Genomic DNA, 19,239 nt, shown 5'->3' with positions numbered 1-19,239 from the left:
TGCAGGTATTTGTAATCATTCAATAATGTTGAGGTATTTAAGAGGCAAAAAATGCTTGTGCTTGTAATGCAGTAAAAATAAATAACATTAATGCTGGTACTCTATCCCATATGATATCACTGGTGCCAAGTTGCACAGAACATTTACTGCAAATGTCACATGACTGACTGATGGATGTGATATAATAATGATGCTGCACTTGATTCCACATTACTTTATAGGCAGTAAAAATAAATGACATTAATGATGCATCCCATATCTCGGGATGCTGGCTTTAAATAGTTGCACACAACATTGAATACATTTGTTGTTGCACATGGTATAATAATGACGAACTTGATTCCATATTACTGATGCGTGCTTTATGGGCAATTAAAAAATAACATCAACTATTTACTCACATCCCATATTGCTGGTGTTACTTGCATAGAACATTTAAGGCAAATGTTGTTGACTGATGCATTATGCATGAATCTGATTTCATATTTAGGGATGTGTGCTTTATGGGCAATTAATATACAACATCAACAATTTACTCCACCCCATATTTTAACTGATGGACACAAATAATGTGGACTGATATATAACAACATCCGACTTGCTATACAGGGTATACACAAAGCCACTGGTGTTGAGGGAGCATATTACGGATGTGTGCTTTATGGACAATTAATATATAATATCAACAATTTCCTCCACCCCATATGATTACTGGTGCTACTTGTATAGAACGTTGAACACAAATATAGCAGACTGACACGTAACCACATCAGACTTGCTATACAGGGTATACACAAAGCCACTGGTGTTGAGGGAGCATATTACGGATGTGTACTTGATGGGCAATTAATATATAACATCAGCAATTTCCTCCACCCCATATGATTACTGGTGCTACTTGTATAGAACGTTGAACACAAATATAGCAGACTGATACATAACCACATCAGACTTGCTATACAGGGTATACACAAAGCCACTGGTGTCGAAGGTGAGGGTGTACAATTTAACATGACGTCAACCATATTCATCGTTGGGCAGGAAAAACCTCGTAAGTGTTATTGGCCCCTGAACATGTTTAAAGCAAAACCTCCTTTGTAACCTGTTGGCAGTTTTGTTTTAAACATGTTCAGGGGCCACAAGCACATAGGTTTTTCCTGCAAAACGACGATATATAAATTATTTCAGATTTCAGTACCAGCCTTACCTGTACACAGACCATCTTTAATAATAGCCAGCAGCAAAAGAGAGGAGTGAGAAACATGAAAGGTTTGTTTTCTGTACAATTTTTGTCTTTTTAAAAAGAAATCATACGGCACATTGATTTATGGAGCACAAAAAAGATGAGCAGTCTAGTAAACTTAATTTTATGTTATGTCATCTTATCAGTAAGCAATACCTATTCCTCATACTTCCAATGTTTTAGTACTGAATGAGCAAGCTTCAAAACACAGTAAACAATTTTTGGCAAGAGCAAATTTTGCTTGCTCATGTCAATGACATCAAGATTGTAATGTACCTGAACTAGAATATATATACACAGGGTTTCGGTAAGGATTCCATGCTGATGCAAGGGTGTGGATGCCATATTGAGAGGACCAAAGCTCAAAGTTTACTCATTCTACAGGAATCACTCACTTCTGCATAAGACAACCAGCATGTCAATCCATCTTTTAAAAGAAGGGGGAGGAGTGGCATTTGGCCTGATTTGTCAAAAAGTGACAGAAAACAACAGGAATTGGTAATTTTTCCAAAAAGTGGAGTTTTGACACTCATGAAGACAATCACATCTGCATCAGCATCCACTTCTAACTTAAACCTTATGTCTTTGTATTGTGTAAATGCAGCACATCAATGTATGCCATTTAATGCTACTAGCAAATGAACCAGTTACTAGTGTTACTGCCTCGGTAAAGCCTGATATGCTACAAGGAAGTTATCCAAATGTAACTGACAATGCATTCTTATCAATATATATGCCTGGCATGTACCCATGTTCACTGTATATGGACAGATATAAAAGCCACAAACTTTCTCCCCATATAAGTATTGAACAAGGTATGCATAGAGGCCCTGCATGTGATATGCATAGTTAGCCTAATTCATGGCACAATTCCATCTACACGCATATATACCTCTAAATGAGAGTTTTTTGAACGAAAAAGACGAAGGCAGACACCCTCCACAAAAACATTACAATAGATTGGTTTTACATGTTTGAACAGCCGTCTGAGTCAGTAATATAGTTGCTCAAACACCAAATAATGTTTTTGTGGAGGGTGTCTGCCTTTCGACTCTTTCGTCAAAAAAAACACATTTAGAGATATATGCTTGAAGATCGAATTCTACGGTATATATCAATATCTTAAATAAACAAACCAGTTTGTTCCACAGAAACTATAACGTAGACCAGAAATTGATGACGACATTCTTGAATAGACTCCATTATTGTATGAGACACTAGTTCAAATCCTTTGTTGGAAATCAATTGATTTTAAGCATGTCTATGACTACTTGATATTTAATTACCTATCAAATGTCTCCTGTGTAATATTAATGCCATTAATGGTTTTGATGTGATCTCCCGGTCTGAGGCGTCCATCCCTTGCTGCTCTCCCGCCATCTTCTATTCCATGGACAACTAAACCATAGGCACTGAAAAAAACCATGTTGAATTAAGTCAATTTTACTAAAACCATAGACAGTGAAAATAACAAGAAAAATTTATCGAAGTACACAGAAATCATTGAAATTATTACTTATACTAGGCAAGACTATTCCAGTGTTCTAATAAACACCCATGCCCTAGCAGCATTACAAGCATACAACTCTATCAGCCACCTAGATCTGGATTTCACTTTGCGTATCTTTAAACCTGTATTTTCTTTTTCAAATTCCAAAGGATTCATGGGGCGAAATATTTTGATTTCCCCTTATCTCACAATTGGTGATACAATGCGAATAACAATAAAATACATTTCCATAATATATGCACGTATCACACGAAGTTGATAACAATCTCACATGCTTGCTAACAGAAAGTCTGTTCACCTTCTAAATAATAACAACAAGGATATTTTGTGATATGAAATTTTCACTTCTTTCAAGGGAACTTCTGCTGAATCACAAACAATTTTCATCAATACTGCACTTTTATTTCAGGTCTACAGAAAAAATGAAGGCCCACAAGTATGAAATTTTACGATAGTGTGTGGTCCTCTCTACAGTTTGTTGAAATTTAATATAAGCCAAAATATCTTTTTTTACAGTATATCTTATCGCATTCTTTCACTAGGATCCACAACACGCTCATCTATCAGGGGAACAGTTCTTAAACCCCAATATATTTGTTCATTCATTGAATGACCTTTGAAGATTTGGGTACAAAAACTTATACTCTGCAACTTGAGGTCAAATTTTGCACTATGATTATGTAATTGAGGTTATTGGACTATGCCATTGGGATGAGGTCCATAGTGTTTTACCCACCTTCCATCATCATTCTCCACTCTTGCTATGATGTGAATTCCCAATGGTGTACCATCATTTGGAATCTCTATTTCAGAACTCTCTATGTCTTTTTCCTGTACAATAAATAAACAAAGTGTACTTTCAATTTTACAACTGGTATCACTTGGTCACTGGGACAAGGGTAAGGTCGGATCAGTAAGAAGACTGCTTGAGGCAGTCTTTATGTACATGACTGAAACTTCCATACTAGTGCTGCTTCCAGTCAGAGAGGGAGGGTAAGCATTGGGTACCACCATCAAGCTCCTCCAAGACCATGATTGCTACAGACTGGCTACTTCAATGCCTGAGTATAAACATAACCTACATATCGTAACAGATGAAAAACAACATTTCTCTAACATAGTACAGTTGAAAACGAAAAAAATAAAATAATCATTGAGTACTGGAAGATGAAGAGAAAAATTAATCAAAACAAATGACAAAATCATGTAATTTATATTCCACCATGAGTGTGACATTCGCAAGTTACAGTATCGTTCTGCAGGTGCAGTATCAAATTGCAGACGTTAACCTCATACTGCATAGTGTGCAGACACGGACAAGGATGAGTTGCTGGCATGCTTTGCGGCACAACCGCGTAAAAACACTGACGTCACTACCAAGCAAAAAGGTGATGAGATGTAGTTGAGCATTAGAATAGCAAACTTATCAATCACAACCATACAGACCCATGAGATCTGTAAATAGTAGTCTATCCATCCAACGATAACGTGGCTCCTGTGTTAACCCCTGAGCACTACCTGCCGATCTAACATTGCCTCTGATTGGTCAATTACATGATATCTTCACTTTAATCACCAATCAGAATGGAGCTATGCAAATAATTCACCCCAATATTTTTGTGGGATGAAATTATTCTAACAATGTTGCTGATTGGTCCAATTGATAATGACAACTTTTTTTTGGCCAATCGGCAGGTAGTTCTCATGGGGTTAACCGATTCAATACCCATAACATATTGTATATGATCTCCTGCAATAACAAAGGCAAATCTTATAACAACCTTACATAAAAAGTTCTATACCTTACCTGGTTTTCAACTTTTTGTTGGGCCTCTGCCCATTTTAATGCATTGTTGCTTGCAAGAGATCGTCTGGATGAATCCCGACCAAATCTCTGGAAGGCACTTGATAACTCATCTCGACTGCTTCTAAGGGCACTGTTTCTTTCAAATGGAATGTCAAGTTCTTCACGGCTACTTCTTAATTTGTCATTCCGTACAAATGGACTTTGTTTCTGATTTTGGAAGAGAGAGAAAAAAAGAGCATTAACTTGGCAACTATTTTTATTTTCAAAATTGTTTCAGGTAGGTACGAACCCTGGAATTATAGAAACTTTTGGGTCTTATTAAGTAATTGTTGGTCTAAATTATACAAAAGTACACATGTTTAGCCTGAAAAAACTTCGACAAATGCAACTGTGATGTCAGATTTATGCAAAATGCTCAATTTGGAGAAAATCATAAAAAAGCATGAATTTGACCCAATTTCTTTTGTACAACTTAAAACAAAATTCTTCAGTAAATGAAGCAATTAAAAATATGCACTATAGTTGAACTTCCCCTGTGCATATTGTAATGTATGATAATGCTTCACAAGGTCTGTTTTAGTTTACTGATCCATCAAATTGTCTTTATGTCAAGGCCTGACTAAAAAGATACACTGATGATTGTAACCAATATGATTATATTGTGTTCATTTACTTATTTTCAAGGTGAAACTAATCTTTGAGATGATCAATAACTAATTAAATGACAGAATAATATACTATGAAGATTCAAAAATTGTGCAACTTGCGCAAATTACAAGGTTGTTTAAATTGTGGAATTTGTGTGACCCAATCAAACAAAACAAGGCAGACAGACCACTGTCAGCAAAATTAAATTTTGACCTTTTTTTTTTGGTTTTTTTTGCATTGCCGAGTATAATAATATTTGATCAACAAGTGGCTTAAAATGATTAAAATGTAATGAGAAATAGCCAAAATAATTATGCTTTTAAAAAACCTGTAAGATAACAAATTGAAATTAAAAAGCTTGGCGACACTTGGTGACATTTTCCTCAATAGGTCACATCTTTCTCTTTTTAATGTAAAATAATTCAAATAGCCCTACTTACCTAATAACAACCGTATTCGTTCCATTAACTGCCCAGGGCGCTTAATAAAATCATTTTGGGTGGGCGCTTATTTTTTACACTGTTTAAGCCAACAAAACGTAAAAAAGGTCCTAAATATTCACCTATCATCATCAGTGTGTCATGTGTTTCAGACCATGATTCAGATTTGCATGGGCAGTACATAAACTATAGCAGATTCAACCCATCGTGGGACGTTTTTCAAATAAATTCAGGCTACCGGGCGATCATGCATATCACGCTATGAATGACTGGCAGATGATTGACCGGCAGCCTGGATTTGTTGAGAGAACATCCCACGATGGGTTGAATCTGCTATAATATCAGTTTGCTTGTTATAAAATCACTGGGTGGGCGCTTATAGGGGCATAAGCGGTTAATGGAGCAAATACGGTATATAGCATCTTACTATCCTCTTCAATTTCCATTTGGATTGTTGGATTTGTTCATTAACAACAATCATTTATATCATATCATCAACTAATTGCTGAGAAACTTACAAGATCTTTTCACCTGTGCTATGTGACAACAAATTTCTTACCTGTGCTGGCAAGGTGTTGGCATTGGTATCTATCACTGTACCATTCTCAGTGACACTTACCTGTGCTGGCAAGGTGTTGGCATTGGTATCTATCACTGTTCCATTCTCAGTGACATGAGGCATTATTGGATCACTCCCTCGTCTTACATGCAGTTTGGTTTCTGTAATGGTGACAAAAATTAACGTAAAATTTAGAAACATGTTGAAATTTGTTACATACAGCAGCTTTAACTACAGCAGTGGCCAGTGGTTGTCAACTTGAACAATGCATCTTGAAAAATTTGCTGATATTCATTATCTGTAATGATTATTGAAAATGAAGAAAGATCCATTGGACAATAGAACAAATGGAATTGGGGAAAACATGAAAATATATCTCTAATGGATCACCAGTAATCTATGAACTTCAGACCCGCAAGTGCCTTTAAAGCACCTCTATAATAGTGGTTACTACCCCCCATCATAATCCCAACCCTACTCTCATTTAATAATCCTAACCCTGACAACACTAAACCTAACCCTTTAGGTGACGACACTTATAAATTCTAAAATCTTACAGCAAATTCTTGATATGTTGAACAGAAACACCAAGTATCGGTTCACTTTTTGGAGGGGTATATGTTACCGAGCAAAAATGCCACAGAGCAAAATAATAATAATAATAATAATAATAATAATAATAATAATAATAATAATAATGCTCCTCTTGTTTTCATTTACGAATGCCAATAACCGCTGTTGAACCTTCCAGTTATGACACACTACTACAAAAGTCTCCCAGGAATAATAAATAAGACAAAGTCATGTAGGTGTTGAAGACATCTTAGATGGATAGGCCTATATATTTACAGGTATTCATTCTTAAATGATGATAATAAATCAAATGTGAGACAAAACTTGTCAAATTTTCAAGGTGTTGCAGATCATTCAACACACCTAAAATATTTCCGCTATTTCCATTCCCTAATGATTCTTAGTACAAACCACAGTTGAATGAAAATGGGTTTTGGTTGTATATTGTGGAAATAACTTGGTACCTATTAAAAACAAAAACAAAATGTTGATTTCCCACAACCAAATCATAAGACATTTATTTACTTTGTTTTTTATTTCAGTATTGTTTTTAGTTTCAGTTAATAAGTCCCATTCTGTTTGAGTTTATATTTCAGTATAAAAGTACATGTTGATAACTAATATTTCCAAATATCAATATCAAGCATTTTCCAAGTAAATTCAGTATTCACTGCCATAGTGCTGTGTTAGTAACCACTGGTTACTGGTTCAAGCCTGGGCTCATACACTTGTTCCGAATTTTGATATGCCATAGGCTTTGTGTTGTGATCATTTCAATCAGTGGTTCGTAACAAAGAAAGTGTGAGCCAGTTGACCTAGAAACAGATATTCTAACATGCACTATGCCAGCGAATAAATGCATGCCCCTATTCCCAAATATGAAAACTTTCTGCATATCTCTATCAAGAAGAGCATTCCTCCACATATTCCTCTGACCTAAAATAATTGATATAATATGACAGCTTTACATCATGCATTGCAATCTATATACGTTTGTCAGCTTTGACTTATTCTTTCTAGTCCAATTCCTTCTTCAAAAGATTCAAATATACACACAATTTTCCAGGGTATGGTTAAAATGACTTGTCTGTAGCATCATTAACCTCCAAATTCCAAATTTCGAAAGTAAGTCAATTGGAACGATGACACCCAAATTTTAAAAAAGGTAAAAGAAAACTTAATCACCAAGATTCAAGGGTCATATCTATACAATAAAGCATAAGGTAAGCTGGGCTTAAAGGTAATAAAAATGATGCTACTATCTCAGGGCTCAACAATAAAAAGGTCACTGCTCATCCCATTTATTTGTAGCATTCAGGCAAAACAGACCAGCTGTCAACACATAGGAAATCAGGCAAAACAGAGCAAGCTATTTTCAGAACAACACTAAAATAATGTTCTCATTTCATTTTTAAAGACAATGCTAGCATGAACTGGAATAAGGAGCAGGTAAGGAGGGTGTCAGCTTTTATGGTTGAATGGGTTAATGCCCTTTTCAAAATTATCACAGCACATATTAATATTCCATGTACAGCAACTTCTGTAAAATGAAATTTCAATTTTATGTGGGAGTGTGTGCGTTTATTCATGATGTTCTTTTTTGCCCTTTTTCAATACCACACTGGTAATATTTCATATTCATATGCTATATTTATCTTATTACTGTATTGAATTATTGGTAAACCAATACAGTCAAATGGATCTGAAGAAAAAAAATACATCCCATCTGGCTCCAAATGCAGAATAAGGATCACTGTTCATTCCTCAACATGAGAAGTCTTTTCTACGAATCCCATGCATTTCCAATTAACATTTGAATAAACTGCGTATTGTACCAGCACTTGAGATAGTCAACAGGGGCCAATCACAGGCAAGCTTGACCACACTTCGCAATTTTGACCGTGTGCATCGTTTTAATTTGCAACTTTTGAAAATCCACAACATTCATAAACATCAACCTTTGTCAATTTAGATTGTTTGGTAGCAAATTTGGTATCAAATTGGAGCAAACAAGATTCTGCACACAACCGTATTAATCAAATTGTCATACAAAGATCAGGTTCTGGTGAAGGACGGGTTACATAACTGCGGACTTTCTTTATTTGAGGTATATACTTCCCCTGTTGTACAACCTTTAATAACAAATCTTGTTACTTCTAGTTAATCTGAATGAGAGCAGCCCATACTAAATATCAAAATGTGTTACACATCATCATCACTTGGTAATTGAATGAAATTAATACTTTCATAACACAACTAGTCAAATCTATTCCTCTCACTCAAAGACAGTTATGAGGTTTAGGTAAATGGTAGCGATGCAGGTGCAGATATGGTAATCATGCACAGCAACATAGAGCGTAGTTGCTGCATCCATGGGTCAGAATCCACTCAACATTTACAGCAACTGCGCATGACAACCTACATTGCATTCACATCTACCTTTCTAAACCTGGTAATTGACAATGTTACATGGACTGTTACACAATCTGATGTCTGAAGAATTTACTCAAGTTTACAGCAAATACCCCCTGAAACACAAACATAGTTTGGATTATGTTTCCCGATGTTCAAAATGTTTTGATCCCAGGGTTATAATCCTCTTGCAATTTCATGTAATTGTCAAACGCATCGTCACCATTGTAAACATAATGTCCATTGTTTTATCGCTGCAGCAAGGTTTATCCTGTTTGGATGATGACCAAAGCAAAAACTGCAGCTTACAAATAAAGTGTTCTTTTATAGTACTTTTTGGTTTTGAACAAGTCCGTCATTGTAACATGCACATGGATCATTCCTCTTTTGAGCTTTATATCAATCTCATGAACCATGTCAACCGCAGATGAAAGAAAATACATTAGGCAACATAAAATTAATGTTTTGGTTCTCGCCCCGCCCGCCTCGGTTTGGGGTGCCGCATGCTTTTTTTTTTTTTTTTTTTTTTTGATTTTTTGTGTTTTTTTGGAAAAAAACCAAAAAAAAATCGTTTTTTTCGCGGATTTTTTCCCCCTCAATTTTTTTTACTTTTCTATTTTCGTGTCTGATGCTGCCTGGGGCCTCTTTAAAACTACCTCTCTTAACAGACCTGGCAGACCGTGTTTGATGCTCCATACAAAATTACATATTCAGCCAATCACATCGGCTTATACATTATCTGGTTACTAGAAGTCTGATTTCATTTTCTCGATTGGTCAGAGAAATACCTTCAACGTACTATCGACCAATCAGAAACGCTGTTAGTAACTATAGCGCCCTTGACCTCGTGTCGTGAACAAAATCTGAGCGCTGGGCAAATCAATTGTTCTCTCGATTATCAAACATTGACTTCCCATTGCAAACCGATGGCGATACCCTTCCGTATCGTCTTATCTTGTACATGTGAGCCCATCTCTAGATATGTTTTGCACAAAATAGTTTTTATCCCGGCGAATTTGATCAATATTATTACCAAAGTTACAGCTGTTTCATCGCTACATTTCGAGTCAGTTTTGCAGCTCAGAACTAGGGATCGCAAAATTTAAGTAAAAAGCAGGGTTTTTTTAAGCAATCAGGTTAGTTTTAGTGTAAAGTTGAGAGTCGAATTTTACTTTGGTGCAGGGGTAGCGCTAGAACTAAACACTCCGGTGTCTGCAGGGACCCCTGAACTTGCAGAAAATTAAAAAGTAGGGGGTCCGGAGTAGAGTTTGGTGAGTCTGAGTTGCATAAATGCAGCATAAATAGTCTGCAACAGCGCTAGGTTGAAAAACTGGGGGTCTGCAGGGACCCCTGAACTTGCAGAAAATTTCAAAACAGGGGGTCCGAACTCTATTCTAGTGGGTCCGGGACCCCAAAAAGCAACCTAGCGCTACCCTAGCTTTGGTGTCGAATTCAGCTGACGGTAATGCATCTATTCGCTTTTGAAAAATTGCCTTGGTGCCCTTCTCAAATTTTCAACAGTTGCCTTGATGCCCTTTTGAAATATTACAAATTGCCGCTGTTGCCTTGCCTTTTCAGTGAAAATCCACGGCAATTATCAACTTGCCCTAAAAAGTTGCCGTGCCCCTTCAGATCCTTAATTCGAGGGCTGGAGGGAGGTCCCAAATATATGGGGGGGGGCATTGGGCATATATTGCAGTTACTGGATGCACAGCCAACACTAGCAAAAATCCAACTCCGCTTGCTCCCCCAAAAAAAAAAAAAAAAAAAAACACCTCCCTCCCTCGTCAAATCCTGAAAATCCTCCGGACGAGAACCAAAACATTAATTTTACGCGGCCTTAACTCTCAATTATCAATATCACTGTAACATGACTTCTGATATTTTTGGACAGGACAATGATTTCAAGTAAATTTGGGATGGAAAGAATGAAATTTTATATTTCAGCAGTCACATTTCCACTTCTACAGAACAATTTTCTCACTGATCAGGCTTTTGTCACTGGACTACAGTACACTAGTTACATGCAGTGTGCAGTATTTGGCCTTCTTACTTCCAATGTGGTTGTTCATCTTATCAAATAGAAAATAATCTCTTTAATATTATTAAAATCATAGCTAGCTGGGTTATTCTCCATTTCAAAATCTGGGGAATAGATCCCATTTTTTATATTCTAAACTGAACATTGGGCACTACTGAGGATTAAAAATGCATACCATGACAAAACAGGTATATTTTGGTTGATCGGTCACAAAAAACAGCACAAGTGCTGCACATGAGTGCAAAAGACCTGATGCATATTGGCATTAGCCTAGTCATAATCACAAATTCACACATTTTACTGGAAAACAAAACATCTTTTCCAGTCAACAACCTTTCCAGTCAACACACATGCTTTGCTTGATTTGAGGTATGCCATAATTGTTTCATAGTGGAAAACTGCCAAAAATAAAGTTGATTTTCTTTTATGATAAGTTTGATTCATAACTTATTCAAAAGGCTTATTTTACCTCCACAATAGAAACCAGCACGTATTTGTATTATTTGTCACCAATAACCTCTATTTTTCTTTTGATTTGTTTATCAAAGTTTCATATTGGAAGCATTTAATTTCAGTTTTCGTTTGACATCATGGACAAATTCATTCAATTCAACATAGCTAAACTCCACACAAGTCCACCTAATCGTGATCATTGTGTTGATTGCATTAAGAACATTTTTGTTTTGTTTTTTCTTTCTTTGAAAAGAGCCAATGTTCAAGATACAGCTCAAAGATGTGCTTATTTTCTTCTATATCTTACTGATTCAGCAATATATACATGATCATACCTCAGGAATTGCAGGCGTTAAGTCCATTTGTATGGGGTATCCAGTGTATTAAAATGGAGTAAGAATATGAAGTGGTAAAACAAAAATTTGGATTGCCCCCTGCCAATAAATAATTAATGAAAAATTAATTGCCTTGACAGAATTAATTATTTTTGGTGCTGCTACTTGGCCAACCCTAACAAATTGTTTGACTCCGAAATCGAGCAGTACTTTAATAGCTGACATCTCTTTGCAAAAGTTGAGATTTTACCAGTATTCGATACCATCGTCACCCGAGGGCATTAGTAAACACTGAACCTTCTCTGTCATTAAGCAGCATTTTCCAGCCAGAATGGGGACCAATTTGTCAGTTACAAGTAATACCCTGCCCCTAGCTCCATGTCAAGAACATCAGTTATCAGGAATGCCACCCTAATCGAACTATTCTTGCTATATCCTAGCTTCCTTTAATCCTGAAATACAAATGAAGCAAAACGACAGGGTCTTGAGATGAATATTTCAAGCTTGTAACTTTTTTATGGTCAAAGATACCTGGCATCAACATTAACTCTAGATATGTGTTACTCAAAGGGTTACTTCCATGAGGTAACTGATATCATTCTTAACACTTACTATAGATTTTTTTTTTTAAAACATGGTGGGACCAATGACATACATACATGTGTATTTTTTTCATTGGTATATGATGTTACTACTACTAGTAAGAAGAACTTGATATAGGCCGCAGACAAGATAACTAATGTTTGGCACACTGTGGTTTGGCACACAGGGCTTACTGAAATGAAAGCATCTCTTCAACATCCTTAGACATGTGCATGTTCTGTCTCAAAGATGCATGTAGCATTGTTAAAGTTCCCCCCTCTTCAACATAAAGTTAACTCATGCAGGATGACCCTTAAAGACAAGTAATGGATCAACCAGACAAGATAGATAGATAGACAAATGAGGTAAAGTCCCCTATCTTGTGACATCAACCACCTGATACCCTTCACTAGGATCACAACATGCTCATCTGTAAGGACAGAGTCCACTACCCCAATACATTTACATTCACAAGAATGACCTTTGATAGTGTTTGGGTATTAAAACTCATACTCCACAAGTTGAGGTCATATTTTGAGCTATGATTGTCAATAGAGGTTCATGGACTGTGCCATATGCGATGAGAGCATTTTGGCTTGCAGTGTTTGCAGTTGATAAGGGAAAGGGTGGTTTGGATCAAAGCCATCTACAATTGAAAAAGTTCACACTCCTATTCCATGTGAGGATGATGGAGCAGTGGGTTTAATGCGGGTTAAGAGTTAAGGCAACGTGACATGAGAAATAACAATCAAAGGAAACAACATAATTCCTCTCATTTTAAGAAAACAAACATTTCAATGTCTCGGAGGAACCCGTCTAGCGTGTGATGGATGCTAAGTTACACAAGACTAATTGCATCTGAGAAAGAGGGTCGGGAGTGTTAAATACACCACCGCCACACCTGCAATACCGCCTACATTTGCTGCAAAAAAAGTCAAACCTTGGTTCCCTGCCACACAACACAATCTAAATGTCAATCCACATTGTGAACGTGCCCAGGTAGATAGTTGTAACACACTACATTAGCAATTCATGCTCCATTGGCAAGCACTATGAACCACAACGGCCTCATCCCAATGGCATAGTTCAATAACCCCAATTAAACACTCCTAGTGCAAAATTTGACCTCAAGTTGCAGAGTATGAGTTTGTGTACCCAAATTTTCAAAGGTCATTCAATGAATGTGCAAATGTATTGGGGTTAAAGAACTGTGTCCTAATAGATGAGAATGTTTCGGATCCTAGTGAAGTGTATGACACCTGTAAACTTTATGCCTTTGGATTGATAGGTTCTATCTATGGAAGTAGTATGACATTATACATGATGCGTGACATACATTGTGTATGCCCTCAGGTACACACAAAGCACAGCAACATGCCTTTGGCTTCGCAGTCTTGATTAGACCTACTTTCTGAAGACATTGCATGATGTAATACAGTGGAACCTGTCACAAGTATCTCAAGACACACCTTTGTATTACTAATAGAGAGGTGCTTTGTGAAAGCGATCCCAGAAATTCTTCATTTTTCAATTAAGTCTAGAAACAAAATTTGAAATGAAAAGATGATGAAGATGAATTTGATTTTCTTTGACATATTAGGGGTGCACTACACTAAATCCTTCCGCATTTGGTGTAACCTTTCATAGTTCCGTAAAAAATAGCGCCTAATGCGAAATATATCGGCGCCCCGAGGGAACCAAATTTGAGAGACTCTTGGTTGTTTTGATAAAAACGATAGAATAGGAGCTCAACATTACAAATCTGTTCAGAAAATGTTCGAATCGAATGTACATGGGAAATAGGCCCTCGGAACAATATCATGGCCGGAACTGGTAAGGAGGCGAGCGTGTCGGCTGAAATTCGGGATGGCGCTGTTCAGGAGGTCGTATCTCTCAAGTTTGTCTTAACTTGTGCCAAAAAATTAAATTTAAGTAAAAGTTTAATCTTTATTTAAGACATTGGTTTGATCAAAATATTAAAAATGTTGTTACATGGGGTAGAAAAACAAACTTACTTTCTTGTATTTTCCGTGTATTTCAATGGGACGATTATTTAGTGGTGTGTGCCCTTCAAGACTCATTTTTAAATGCTATGGACATGATTAATACCTGATTTTAAGTGCAAAAATGTTGAGATTTTTGACTGAAACTGATGTCTTTGCAAAGAAAAAAAGTCTGTTTTTCTATTTCCGTCTACAACACGCTGATTTCATTCTTAACGCATAGAAATTTGCTTCAAAACGCAAGTTCCCGTCGAATTGACAATTTAAGACCGTGCTTGAAATTGAGCTATTTTGGCCCCAATATCATAGAAGTGGTCACTTTTGGTTATCTCTGTGCTGAAAAAATGAAACATCTTTGGAATTATTTTGATGCAAAATGTAATTATAAGATCAAAACTCAATTATAACCGTTTTGTAAATAATCACTCAACCTTTAATTGGGTCTCAATAGACATTTAAAGTCAAAGCATACTATATTATGGCCTAAAGATGACAAAATAACGGCATTTTTATCTCATGACCAAATGTTCAATTCCCAAGAGAGAAATTTATCAATTAATTCTAATGATGGGGTTTCTTAATTTTAGATGTTGCAAAAATAATACACGCAACTTGGAAATTTAACATTTTAGAGTGTCAAATTGACGTTCTATCTTTGATAACACCCCCCAACTTAAGGCATGTGCCTATTGACACGCCCTTATATTATGCATGATCTAAGAGTGGGGGGTGAAATGATCACATGTCGCGGGTCATGTTAAATTTGTGATTGTACATATATTTTTGTAAACAAAGTCACTTTCCTAATGTTAATGGGATTATAAATACAGTTTAACATGGTCAAAATGTTGCTCTGGCCCTCTGAATGCTGAAAATTGCGAAAAGTATCATGTTTTCACTCAGTCCGAGCTTGTTTGGAGCCCTGTTTTATAACTTTGGAGTGACTAGCGATAAAAAGCAATTACACTTTTTAGGATGTTGACCACTGATGCCAAAAATAAAGAATATCAAAAATATTTTTTCTTATAAGGGTGCACTACACTAAATCCTTCCGCATTTGGTGTAACCTTTCATAGTTCGGTAAAAAATAGCGCTAATGCGAATATATCGGCCCCGAGGGAACCAAATTTGAGAGACTCTTGGTTGTTTTGATAAAACGATAGAATAGGAGCTCAACATTACAAATCTGTTCAGAAAATGTTCGAATCGAATGTACATGGGAAATAGGCCCTCGGAACAATATCATGGCCGGAACTGGTAAGGAGGCGAGCGTGTCGGCTGAAATTCGGGATGGCGCTGTTCAGGAGTTCAGATCTCTCAAGTTTGTCTTAACTTGTGCCAAAAATTAAATTTAAATAAAAGTTTAATCTTTATTTAAGACATTGGTTTGATCAAAATATTAAAAATGTTGTTACATGGGGTAGAAAAACAAACTTACTTTCTTGTATTTTCCGTGTATTTCAATGGGACGATTATTTAGTGGTGTGTGCCCTTAGGCCACACAGGTGCATTAGCTCATGGGGTTTGTTGTAGAAGTAGGTCTATTTCAATTTCAGCAGATGAATCTTTTGCAAAGACTGATGCTTTGGTAAGCTGCTCTTTGGTGGGCAGGTGAAATGTTCAGCTGATGAGTATTCCCTCACAAAACCACAAAAAGTATAATTTTGTTCATCTACATGTAAATGTTAGCCATGTAATTTACAATTATGTCGCAGGGAAATGAAAATCTCCACCACATATCTTTTGAAAAAGTGCCAAACCAGTACCCGCACTTCATGATGTGACTAAGCTTGATCAATCAATGTGATGGCAGGGAAAAAATAACCGAAGGCATCGAAGGCAATTGCCTTGGGTGCCCCATGCCTCTGCCTTGGTGCCTCTCAAAATGTGTAACTTTGGGTGTGTTCTTTAGCATGTGATTGCCTTGGTGCCCTAGCAGGCCTTTATAGCAGAATTGCCTGGCTGCCCTAGCAAATGCCAAACTGTTCTTTTTTCCCTGTGATGGCAATATTTCTAATTGGCAAATGCTGAATTGTGATGGTGTTAATAGTACAAAATACATCACTCATTCTCGTACTCTGCAGATCATTTGCAACCAGTGTTAACCAAAGAATTTACCACACCTGAGGGTTGAATGTTAAAAATGCTGTCATTTGTGTTTCCATCTTCATTATCTCTCACTGTACTGTGCAGTTTCAATGGCAATTATCACCAACATACAGCCTTCATGACCCTGTATCATGGAATTCGTCCAAGCGCCCTCAAGGCTCTTGTTGTACCTTCGAGAAGTTTGTTTAAGCTGCGACATTTCCATGTCACTGTTTCTTTTCTTTGAATGCAATATATATTGCGATAAGCTTTCATTCTGATATAATACCAATGATTACCATGGCCTCCCACCACTCCATCTGGGATGTAGATTTCACGCTCACTTGACATTGTACATACAACCCTAGATAGTCGCTGTCAAAGTATTTACCATCTGCTGCCTGTCTTCCTGATCAAGAGATGCGCTCATAATTAACCCTTCAAGTGACAGACATCTGTATCTCTATGTACTAACAAACCCTAATGTGTAGCCACAGAACCTGTTACATCCACAAGCAATGCATTCCGCTAATTGATAACGACTCATATAGTTTACATGACCCATGTATTTCTACTGCTCATATCAGCTCAAATTAAAACTATATCATCACTGATCATGAGTTGATTTGATGCAGACAAACTGTTACAAAGCTTCATCTTGTATCAAGATACTTGCAACAGCCTGTAGCATACATCCAACTTGTGGAAGTAATGGTATCATAAACTTATTTTTTATCATTCATATATTTTTTTAGAAAAGTAAAATCTTTCAAAGAAGGTTGGGTCACCTTCAGAGTGTAAATATATCATGTATCAACCTGATCTGTTCCAGTGACTATGGTCAGGACTCCATGTCAGGACTGCCAACGTGTCCTTCAATGTTAGATACACTTCAAATAACCTGACTCTGATAAAAATCTGGTCATATCAATAATTTCCAAAATTGTACAAAAATGTATTTGGAAGCGACAATTCTATTTGAACAGCTCTGACCCATATGGGTACTGGGTAAAATTTAAAGAGTTCTTCACAGAAAATTATGATATTTAATGGAAACTTTGTCCAACAGTTAATATAAAATAAAATAAATACAAATTTTGAAATTCTACTGATTCCAAAAAAAATGTAATAATTTTAAGAAAAAATAGAAACTCTTGCTATCCCTGCCACTGTGAATTTGATTGATTATGAAATGTTGCCTGGTACAAAAAGAGTTAACATTAGACAGACACTATCAGGATGCAGTTTGGAGATACTCATTCAGGCTTTTAAATACATTAGCAATAGCCATGATAGCTTACTGGTTAATTCCTATCCAGTGGAGAACCATTTATTATGTCGGCTTATGGTGACTGAAACAATCAGTTACCTAATTGTCTATGTAACATTTTATAGACTCAAATTTGAACAATGACGCAAGTAGTAAGCACATAACCAGGCTGGTTGATTTGAAAAACCCAAAATTCGAGAAATCAGTCTCAGTCGGAGAGGCAGCAGGATCCAAAACGGGATGATTATTTTTCCTAGAAGTCAGTCTGTCCCTTCCTGCCACCATGTTAGCATCATCCCAGATATATTTATCAATGTTAGATACCACTCTGCAAAGTAAGCTGCAGGGCCATAGCAAATGGGGCAGTCGGAGAAGCAATGGCTGCCAAACTTTTTGTTACTTTTTCTTTAGGGCTTAATTCCAAATTTGGTGCATATTTGTATTTAGACATGTTGATGGCGGCCCCACATTTTTCAACCTTGCTACACCCCTGACCTAACTTCTTGTCAATTGGTAACAATGGAAGATTGATCAAAAGCGACATCAACCCATCTATAATGGCCACTTCAGCGAGTCTTCACAAACTTGTACGCTATTTAAATTTTTAAAATGTCTAAAACCAATTACAGTAAATTGGAAAGTGAAGTCTTCTTTTACCCTATTATAAACAATTCAACAAAAATGCCCCAAATGCCTGTAAAGTTTGCTGCAAGATGGTAACAATTTAAATAATCAGATCATGTTCCATTTTCACAATATATATATTAACTCATTTAAGGATCAAATTTCGTTAAATCTTCCACCAATTAATTTATCCACCTCCTATTTCGCCAAACTGGTCAAAACATTCTCAATGCACCCATTACACATGTCCATCTGAGAGACCTTGATTCCTTCATTGCCAGGGGCACCTTCCATCAAGGCAATTTACCATGAAATAAACTGGCTCAGTAATTGCTAGTATGTCATGCAAGCTGCTTCCACCTGTCCTGGTCTGATGCATGCACGATCCTGTATTAACTACTTGTTATTAAACTATTCACTATTCAGAAATTACACAGAACAATTTTCAATGAAGAAAAATATTAAAAGAGAACATCTTGGTTTTAAGGATGGAATATTTTCCATTTATTTAGCTAACAGGGAATTATTTCATCCATGAAAAGTGCTGTTCCCACCCTCACTTAGTCTACCACCCCATTACTTGTATATTTTGTTGAATTATTATATTACGTTAGAAACTTAGATTTTATCAAAATTGATTTTCTCCCCCTC

The 19,239-nt window shown here is 36.5% G+C and overlaps 1 protein-coding gene across 1 annotated transcript in view; it reads right to left on the bottom strand.

Moving 5' to 3' along the window:
- The window catches only part of LOC140147372 (partitioning defective 3 homolog), a 138,211-nt gene that overhangs the window by 68,515 nt on the left and 50,457 nt on the right, over positions 1–19,239 (bottom strand). Inside the window, exons 5-8 of the mRNA XM_072169149.1 lie at positions 6,208–6,368; positions 4,561–4,767; positions 3,490–3,584; positions 2,530–2,655 (exon numbers count right to left, since the gene is read on the bottom strand). Of these exons, the coding sequence (XP_072025250.1) occupies positions 2,530–2,655; positions 3,490–3,584; positions 4,561–4,767; positions 6,208–6,368 (589 nt within the window). The remainder of the gene's footprint in view (positions 1–2,529; positions 2,656–3,489; positions 3,585–4,560; positions 4,768–6,207; positions 6,369–19,239) is intronic.

The sequence above is a fragment of the Amphiura filiformis genome, chromosome 3 (genome assembly GCF_039555335.1).
Source record: "Amphiura filiformis chromosome 3, Afil_fr2py, whole genome shotgun sequence".
Taxonomy (NCBI): Eukaryota; Metazoa; Echinodermata; class Ophiuroidea; order Amphilepidida; family Amphiuridae; genus Amphiura; species Amphiura filiformis.
Note: the sequence above shows the minus strand (reverse complement) of the source record. Positions and strands in the feature narration are given on the sequence as shown.